The sequence below is a fragment of the Lagopus leucura genome, unplaced genomic scaffold (genome assembly GCF_019238085.1).
Source record: "Lagopus leucura isolate 7727_CA_CO unplaced genomic scaffold, USGS_WTPT01 Super-Scaffold_774, whole genome shotgun sequence".
Lineage (NCBI taxonomy): Eukaryota > Metazoa > Chordata > Aves > Galliformes > Phasianidae > Lagopus > Lagopus leucura.
In genome coordinates, this window is record NW_024962258.1 from 6,284,888 (window position 1) to 6,295,289 (window position 10,402).

At 39.2% G+C, this 10,402-nt stretch overlaps 1 protein-coding gene across 1 annotated transcript; it reads left to right on the forward strand.

Annotated features, from left to right (window-relative positions):
* Positions 1–3,888: 3,888 nt before the first annotated feature.
* Positions 3,889–10,058, forward strand: NXNL2 (nucleoredoxin like 2). Its single transcript, XM_042864951.1, has 2 exons — positions 3,889–4,391; positions 9,470–10,058. Exons 1-2 carry the CDS (start codon positions 4,090–4,092, stop codon positions 9,636–9,638), a joined length of 471 nt encoding a protein of 156 aa, XP_042720885.1. The 5' UTR covers positions 3,889–4,089; the 3' UTR covers positions 9,639–10,058.
* The last annotated feature ends 344 nt before the right edge of the window (positions 10,059–10,402 follow it).

Sequence of the window (10,402 nt, forward strand, 5' to 3'; positions counted from 1 at the left end):
CTTGAGGGTTAGTTTTAATCTGACTTCTTCAGGGACTACATTTAGTTTTGCTCAAGCAAAGTTCACACTGATTATGTTTCTCTCTTTCAATTTTTAATTAGGGTGTAATGAAATACATGTACTGCATATGCAGTGTGGTAATGATTAAATTCAACACAGATCCAACAAGCCTCCAACCTCTTAGAACTCTCCTCTTAGTACAATCAGTCAGCTTGTGCCTTGTGGCTCCATTCTCTGATTACATGGCTTGTCAATGTTAGTTGTGCAATATAGGTACACATTTCCTACAGAATGCTCAAGAAATAAAAGCACATTGAATCCTTGAGTCTAACACCTTTTCAATTAAATATTGAGCATCATATATATACTGCAAGTGCTATCTGGACTCTTAAAAGACTACATATTGGAAATGCTAACTGAATCAGATATCCTTTGCTTCTCAGAATATTCCCAACTAATAGAGACAACGGAGAGAGTGAAGTGTAATAAGAATGTACTTGTATCAAGAAAACACTTGAACCTTCTGGAATCTTCTTGTATTTTAACTTGCGTATAGTTTACAGAGCTATATATAAAATAATATATAAAATAATGCAGACATTAGATTTGCAGTCAGAAGGGTATGGAATTATACTGCCTTGAGGGTAATCACAATATGTAGAAGTTAGCAAGTTTGATCAATTATTGCTTGTTTTTCATTTCTTCCATGTCTCTTTCTCAGAATAATGCCCTCAGTCATTGAAAACATAATTAGATTTATGTGACTGATCTTGATATTCTTGTTAATTCTCATAGGCTTGTCAAAATTTGGATTTATAATTAATTCATTCATAGTTAACTGAGGCTAAATATGAGTGGGAAGTAGGATTTTCCTTGCAATCTAAGTAAAAATAACTTGAAAGTCTTGGTTTCAGATTAAAAGACAGAACTAAACAATGTTACACTAGAATATTATAGTAAATTCAGTATTTAAAAGCCTTTTTTCAGCAAAATTAGAAATGCAATGTTATATGGTGGGAAATTTAATTTTTATTTTAATTACTTTATTCTCGGTTTTTCCAGGAACTTCTACTGAATAAATACTGTTTGCAACCTTTCTGATAGTGTCATCTTAAGAGCTAATGACACTTCCCTTGAGAAAAGATCACATGTTCTGCATCAAAAGCTCCGTTACTGTCAGGAGATGAGGAAATGGAGTAATCACAGTAATTTTAACATCTCTAATGAGAATACTCCTGGAAAACATTTCTAGACAAAACAGGTTCTATCCTGCTTAGATAGGTCGTAAAATAAGACTTTTTACATTGGTCCATGCTAATGTCACAGAGAATTTTCTTTATGGTCCAAAGACAAGCAGATGCAAGATAAGACTTTCTGCAATATGCTGCATTTTCAGTGAATCTTGATGTCCTGACAGAGACGAACACATTAAGCTTCTTGGGGAAAGTATTTGTTGGTTTTGTTGTTTTTGTTGTTGTTTTTAATGCTCTGTAGCTATTATATTCAATAGATTTATTAAAACTAACATCAACATTATAACCTGGATCACATCAACTAATAATTTTTTTTATGTGCTAACATGCATGTCTATACCTATCTTCTGTACAGACAGGGTGCAACTCTATCCATGAAGCCTTATCTACACAAGCTTTAAAGTTTCTCCTGACTTTCATTGCTTGTATGCTTACATAAAAGGAAATATATCCAACGAAAATTACCTTGGAAGGTAGTACAGTTTACTTCTCAGATACAAGATCGTTGTAGCTATAAGAATTACCAGAAGAAAAAAAAAATTGGTTGTTTTGCTTGCAGACAGGCTTTCAAGTTAAAAACACAGGGAGAAGCAATGAACTGCATTATTTATAGCAATATTCCCTATCAGCTTGGACTACCTTTTATTCTTGTTAACTTCAATACAGGCAGCTGCAACCTGTGCCCCTAGATTTCTCCCTGTGGAGCTGTAGTTACTGACTACAGTAGTAGTCAGTAGTTACTAACTCCCTGAGTTACTGCTTGCCGAGAGGACCAGAAGACAGTCTTGATAATGACCTTTCTTTATGGAATACTGCAGTATCTGGCTAACCAGCTTTCTAGTGCACAGTGTAAGGTAGTTGCATGTTCCTTGGATTATTGCCTCAGTTCATAATTAATTGAGGGGAGGGGAGAGGAGGGGAAGGTCTTTTACTGGTAGGACATATTGGTGGGAATGTTAATAGTGACCCTGTGACAGCCTGAACTTTTATGGGAATATTTTTATGTTTTCCTGTGATTCCCCAGTTCTCCAAAGGCCCTCTCTCTCTGTCCTTTTTCACAGGTAGTCTCAGAAAGGCAGACAGTAGAGCAAAAGCTTTAGCTGAAGGGTCAGTTTAGTTAAACTTACTTTCTGTGTCATTTTAAAAAGCAACTTTCCACAGCTACTTTAATCTTCTCCTTTGGATATCCGGTGGAAGCCTGAAGGAGGACATCACAAAACTGAATTCAAAACTTGGAGAAATGATTTATAAGAGATATGGGGATTACTTTGTTTCAAATGCTACTTCTATTTTGAAAAGACACTTGGATTTTAAACCAAAAGCAGTCTGTGAAAATGGATGAAAGCTGTATTTGAATAAAAAACATTTTCCAAATGCCCATGCAATAATTCCTTTTTTTCGTTCAGTGAAATAACAGAACAGTGATTACAAGTTAGTCAGATATGAGATCATAAGTAAAAAGGTCCTGATTCTGAAGGATTAATTTAAATATACATAAATAATTTGTAAAAGAATAACAATTCTAACCTCTCAATTATGCTTTTTTAAAGGTGCATTAAGTTCTGCACAAGAACAAGCCATCTTTTCATTAGTACTTAATTAGTATTATCCTTGACTCCTGCAATAATAGAAAAAAAGCAGTAAAAACTGACATGTGGATGCATGCCTCAAATCAAACTGATCCATCTAAACAGTTATAAAAACACACATAGAAATAATATTGCAGTGCTATTTCTGCTCATTTTTTTAAGAGATTCCTTCTCTCATTGTCTCAAGACAAAAAGTGAGAGTAACTGACCAAGTCAAGGGGGGAAAAAAACACTTCAAAGAGACCTCAGACGGAAGGGTTGAGGGGCCTGTCTTCAGTTTTTTCTGTAACAGATTAGATCTGAACATTTATGCTGCACATAGCAGGGGAGTTGAAACTTGATGATCATTGTGGTCCTTTTCAACCCAGGCCATTCTATGATTCTATGATTTGACTTCTGATATTGCAGTTCTATGGCAGATGGTTGGGAGACATCTGTGTAAGTCCTTCCCCGAGGACTTTGTTGCCAAACTACATACTTATTATGATTAGTACTGGTTTTCAGTACTTCAGTCATGATGTACTTTGATCACAACTCCGTCTTTTCCCAAAAAAGAATACATTTTTGAGGCTCTGCAGCTGAAAAAGTAGGATCAGCAACTGTGAAGGCCAGTTTTAATGTGTAATGTTTTCTGTAGTAGTAGCTTCGTAATTTGAGCTCAAAGTATCCAAAAGAAATAGCAGTTGCTATAGTGCACTTGTATTGGTCAGTTTTGGCTTAAGGTATATTCTCTTCCAACAGAATGTGGTGCAATTACTGAACATGACACAGTGTGCCACGTGTGGTTACCGCCCCCAACCACGTCCCTTTAATCAAACTTTAGAAGTTTTCTAAAGCTGATGGGGATGCGACTTCCGCCCCGGTGAAAGGTTGCTTTCAGCTCTTGGGGACGATTCCCCCACCCTGCGGCACAGGCACTGCCCTCCGTCACCCGGCCCCCTGCCGTCCGCCATCCCTCAGCACCTACGGGGGAGGGGCACGGCCACGCCCTCCTGCCGCGGCCATTGGCCAGTTCTGCTGTCTGTCAGGGGCGGGGTGGCTATAAAGAGCGCAGACGTAAGGGACGGACTCTGTGCTCGTGAAGCTGATGCAGACGGCGAAGGTGTGCGTGTTGGGGGAGCTTTACATGTGTGTCGAGATGCTTCTCCAGACGCCCTGAGTACCCAAGCCTAGTGCCGCCTCCGGAGTGTACGCGTTCACCGCCCCTGTGCCGCACCTTGCTCCGCTGTGTCCCCCCCAGAGGCAGCATGGTGGACGTGTTCAGCGGGCGGCTGCTGGTCAGCAAGGACGGCCGCAGCGTGGACCCTGAGGAGGCACTGCAGAACAAGGTGGTAGGACTCTACTTCTCGGCCGGCTGGTGCTCGCCATGTCGCGACTTCACCCCCGTGCTCTGCGACTTCTATACGGAGCTGCTGGAGGAAAGCCAGCCGCCCGCGCCATTCGAGGTCGTCTTCATCTCCTCTGACCACAGCGCCGAGGAAATGGTGGGCTACATGCACTCCATGCACGGCGATTGGCTGGCTCTGCCCTTCCACGACCCCTACAAGCAGTGAGTACAGCGGGGGCCGGCTCGCATCCCCCTCTTCGGCATAAGGACTTTCCCATACCTCTGGCTGGCCCCTGTGCAGCCCTGATTGGTGCCATGGCAGCTCCAGGTCGTGCTTCCTGTCCTGCGGGAGTTTGGCCGCGTCAGCCCTCTGCTGCTTCCATCGTCCTGTCCTCTGGGCGAGGCTGCTGCTGTCTCTCTATCCAGGGTTTTTCCAGCACAGCTATAGTTCTGGGTTGCCCGATTTGGTCGTGCTCTGGAAAGAAATAAGAGTGAAGGAGTAGCAAAACTCGTTGCTGATGAACTGTAAGGAGAGCAGACTGTTGCCGTAGTTTTGGCTGGGATGGAGTTAATTTTCTTCATAGAGGTTTGCATGATAATGTACTTTGGATTTTTGATGGGAACAGTGATAGGATACAGATGTTTTAAGTTGTTACAGGGCAGTGCTTATGCGAAGTCAATGACTTTTCTACTTCTGCCCTGACAGCAGGAATGCACAAGGAGCCAGGAGAGCTGACCCATGATAGCCAAATGGGTTTCACAGACCGTGTGTGGTAGTGAAAACTGGGGTGAGGTAAGAAGGCAGGGCATTCAAAGTGATGGCGTTTGCCTTCCCAGGAAGCGGTTACCTGTGATGACCCTGTTCTCCTGCCTGCTGATGGGATGCAGCAGATGAATTCTTTGTCTTGCTTTGCTGGTGTGCATGGCTTTTGCTTTCCATAGAAAACTGTCTTTTTCTCAACCTATGAGTTACTGTACTGCTTATCTTTATGATTCTCTGCCCCACCCCACCAGGAGATAGTGAGCAAGTGGCTGTGTGGTGCTGAGTTGCCTGCAGGGTTAAGGCATGTTTGTAAACAACTTGAGATACGCAGCTTGGTAAAAAACAAATTCAGCTGATAAAAAAGGGACAAAAAATTCCTGTGGTAATATATTTTTAAATGGGCATTACTGTAGGCAGTTTGCTCAGCAGAACAACAAAAGGAGGAGACATGAACATGTTTGAAGAGTAGGGTGAGGGACAATAACAAGGATTGTTATGGTGACAGAAATTAAATATATATATACGTTTTGACTACCCAGAAATATGATTTGGTTCCTCTGAAGAATTATAGATTAAGGGGGCACACAGAAGGTACTGGAGGGGGGAGGGCACTGAAATTTCTGAAGGCTGAAAATGTTTCTTTAGCTTTGTATTAGGTAAAGCAGTAGATTTAGTTTATTTGTGTAAAGTTGCATATTCATAAAAATGTATTAAATAATGAAAGTAAAGGTACAGGTGGTCCCTATCTTGTCCTATAAGAACAGCGATGTTTCAGTCAGTGAAGTCAGGAAATAATAAGTTGCTTCTTCAGTGTACTTTGACAAGCTCAAGAGTAAACAGCCTGATCCCAGGGATTAGGTCATCCTTCCTTGGATCATTCCTGGGTGTCACTTAATGCTATAAAAAATCTATTCAATGCTATGTCTGTGTTTTTTCATAGCAATTTCCATGAACTCAGAAATAGATTTAAAAATACTTCTTCATAGCTCTCCAAATGCTTCCCAGGCAGTAATTGTATTCAGTAACTGCTAACACTGGTAGAATTTGGCCAACTTCCTGAAGAAAATGTAATACCTGAAGTCACTCCATCCAGCAAGCTGTTTGGCATAGGTGACTGGAATGTGCTTACAGCTTCAGAGTCAGTGGATTAGGGTTCTATTTCGAACTGTGTCATGACTTGCCCAAGTCATGTGAAATGGAGGTATAGAGGCAACCTAATCAGCTTTCCAGTCTCTAGTGACCTTCAGATACCTGTAGCGAAATATGGTTTGTGCAATCGGGGGGTTTGTGAGACTAGTGTTCAAAATGTATAATGGAAGTACAAAGTATGGAGAAATAGGAAAATAAAATGATTTTGAAGCTGTTCCTTGCTTACATTAAAGAGTTGTGTGAAAATGCTTAAGAAGCTTTGAATTAGCTGGCAGTTCGGCTTCAGAGATACTTATGAATCACTGTAAACATTTTACAAGTGCATCTGACTTATTCTGGCCATTTATTTCTGTTCTAAGTAAGAACACAATTTTAAATTCAACTTATATCAAGTTGGTATTTTAACATTTTGTGTATTTATTAAACTTTACTCATTAACCTTATAAAAATTCCATTGTAATTCATTCAAGTTGATTTCTCTCTTGTGTTCTCTCAAAGTCAACAATGAAGTTGGTGTTCTAGCTGGTGACTTTAGTGCATAATTTCACTGCTGAAAGAAAATACACGTGGCTGTGGGTTACAGCATATACTACTAGAAGCAGCGTAGCAAGATGGAAGTACTTTTGCTTGAAAAATACTGGACAAGTGAAAACTGTTAAAACTGAAGGGCTGTTAAATATCCCTTTAACCTAGTGAATGAGTGTCTTGCATATGTTTCCATTATGATATTAACTTTGTCATGTGTTGTCTGTCTGTTAAGAACCCTTTTATGTATAGATCTTAAATTGTCATATAAAATTATTCACTTACGTTAACTCCGGTAAGCGGCAAGCACCACTTGCTGCTTGTTTGCTTAACTGCCTTTCTACCTCCACAGTGGAGGCTAGAGGGATTAATTTGAGAGGAAGGAACTTGCTGAAGTAGGGTTGAAATAAGGACAGCTTAAAAGATGAAGCAGAACTGCATCCTCAAAGAAAGCAAAATAAGGAATTCAATTGCTACATCCTATCAGCAGGCAGATGTTGAACCATCTGTAGAGAAGCAAGAATTTATTACACGTGATGAGAAGATGACAATGCCAGTGAAATCTAAATGTCCCCCCACTTTCTCCTTCTTTCTCCCAGCTTTTATTGCTGACTCTGTCATGTGGTTTGGGAGATTCCTCTGATTAGTTAGGATTCACTGTCTCAGCCATACCTTTTACGAAACTCTCACCCACTCTCAGCTTCCTCACTGGCAGGACAGTATGACAGACACAGACTTGACTGTGTAAGTACTGCTTAGCAATAGGTAAAACAGTGGTGTGTTATTACCAATACTGTTCTAGCCCCAGATGCAAATCTTAGCACTGTATGGGTTTCTGTGAAGGAAATAAGCACTACCATAGTCTAAAATCAGTACGTTATACTGTAAAACCTTTGTACCCTCGGAAACATTCCTCAATAATATTCTCCTAAAAATCAAAGGCCTAACAAATTTCAGTGACTTCCAGGATCCTTAAATAATCTTTCTCATGTATTTTGTATGTGAATGAAGGTTGTCATCTTGTGTTATGTTGGCCATCTTGCATGGCCAATAAGTAACATTTTCAAAGATTTTGCTAAAATATTCTTTAACTATGAAAAGGCTACTCATCTAGTCTTCCCAGCTATCCTTTTTTATAGCTTTCTCTTCTGTATTGACAATTTGGATTTTAGATTTCTCAGCGAGAAACAGTACATACTTGTAGGCTTCACCTGGGAATATCTTCTTTCAGCTGATACTTAAAAATGTCATTACTTATCACTTCAATGTATTGCAAGAAAATTGAGTTTTCCTTTGAGGCACAAGATGTTTACAACTAGTGATTAAACTGTCATTGTTAGTTCATCTGATGGTGGCTGTGTTCTTTGTACAGCTGAGTCACAGCGTCTGAGATCCCCATAGATGATCTAACAGGCTTTAAAATGCTTTTGTAAGCACCTCTAACACATCCATGGTGATGAAGAAGTGATATCTGCAGATCCATCCTTGAGCGTTCTTCAAGTCTAGTCATACAACCACCTACACACAAATGTAAGCAGAATCTGTGTGCATGCTTCAGTCTGGTTTGATGCAAGCAACCTTCTGTCCAGGGCTGCATAAACAAGATATTGTACAGGGGTACATATTTCTTAGGAAAGCAAACTTATTTCCAGTCTCGGTGGCAAATTACCTTCAGTTTCCACAGTTCTGCCTGTGCTACAATTGTGTTAGGCGTCATAAACTATTTGATTGTCTGCTGAAGCAATACAGTGCATCTTCCATCTTGTTTACTTATATGAGTAATGAGTACTTGTTTACTGATATGAGATGATAACATTTTACATTCTCTTTACATGAATTTGCTTTAGATCGTTGTTTTTTTCATTTTTTCCTACATTTTAGGAGACTTGAAAACAGTCTCTGGGTTTCCTTGGTAGCTGGTTTTAATTCAGAGTTGTCTGAACAAGCCTATGATGCTAGATCTTATTATTGTTTCTCTGCTAAAAATTGCTGCTAATTAGCTGGCAAAGCAGCATCCATTACCTGTTTAAGGTTTTTCTTGCAAAAAAAAAAAAATGAGAAGGAAAGACATACTTTAGGAATGCTTTCTCTGGTCCTGTATTTCATGTAGGATTTTAAAGGCTTCTCCTTGTTTCAGTGAGAACAGATGATGTCTAATATGCTAATGCCTATGCTAATGAGCATGTTATCCAAGACAGCCAGCACAGTAACTATTCAGTTATTTGTAATCTGTCCAGATTTTTCCATATCCTGATTTCAAGAAATGATCACTGTTGGTAATATGTGGCCTTTCTTGCCAGTTTTTCTTCTGTTGAGATTTCAGCTTGTGTTATTGAAGGAATTTAATGTGTTTTTCCGTTTTGTTTTGTTTTGTTTTTTCTGCTTCAAGTATTATGTACCATGCTCCTTTACAAATTTGATTTATTACAGCATCTATTCTGGAGTAAACAGCTAATGCTAATTTAGGTAAGGTATTTTATCCTAGCCAGCAAAAAGAGACAACTGGTTCTGGCTAATAAAAATAGAGTGGAAGGATATGTCACACTATAATTGACCTCTTTATAGTCCATAAGATTCAATTTCAACTTCTCTGGAGGCTACAGACAGTGATGAAGAGCAGCGATGGGAAGGTTGCTTCATCTTTCCTTGCTCCCTTAGCTAAAGTTTCACCAGGTAATTGCTCAGTTCTGGTTGGGCCTTCTCCATCTCTCCACACTACCCAGTACTATGCCTCAAACTCTGAAGAGTCTGGACGGTCATTGCTTCTGCTCTGACATGTGTAATTAACCAGCGTACCTTTCACAAGAAATTAGGTGTTTTCCTAGAATGATCCCTAATGTTGTCTTTAACTTTTTTCTCTCAGCGATCTGAAGAAGAAATACAACATAACAGCAATTCCTAAACTGGTAATTGTGAAACAAAGTGGAGAAGTCATTACTGACAAAGGAAGAAAACAGATCAGAGACAAAGGGCTGTCCTGTTTTCGGAACTGGCTTGAGGGCGCGGATATATTTCAGAATTTTTCTAGCTAAATAGAAGTTGACAAGCAAGACAGGCCATCATGGAGATTTTGTAGAACTTTTGAACAATTTTTGTGATCTTCAGAACAAGAAGAGTAAGGCTGCATTATTTAATTTTGTTTGAAAAAAGAATTTGTTTTTGACTTGAAGATTATTTATTCCATTAAGTCATAAAATACGATGTCTATTTTATTTGTATTGTTTTATCTACTGTAGTTGGTACAAACCTAAGCATTCCTAATAACACTGAAGTACTTCAGGAAGTTAAGCTATTTTAGACAGTAAAGAAGCACTGTGAAATCTATGCAATTATCTTATTCTGCAAAATCTGTAAAAAAATATATCCAAAAGCTATTTTTGTTGTCAATCTTTTCTAATGATAAACACGTTTTATCAACAAAGTTGTTTGCTTTAATAAATATTTGAAGTATACAAATCTGGTGTCTTACCTGTTTTAATCAGTCTAATCTATAAATGACATGATTAAAATACACCTGTTCAGTGTTCAAGCACTGATAACATACTTTTTGTGGGGGGTGGTTATGTAAGTTGTTGGGTTTTCTTTATCTCTGGAATTTTAAATTTGGCAGTTCTTCTTGGTAACATAATCTGTAGCAGTACACACTACAAAGCCACTTATGTTAGTCTGCCTGCTATTTGGGTTTGTAGTCTCTTGACCTGTTCCTGAACGTATAAAGCTTCCAGAACTTCATCTGCTCTCATGTGGAGTGTGATATTTCCTCTTTGCTTCCTTAGAGCCTGTGTCCACTGTTGCA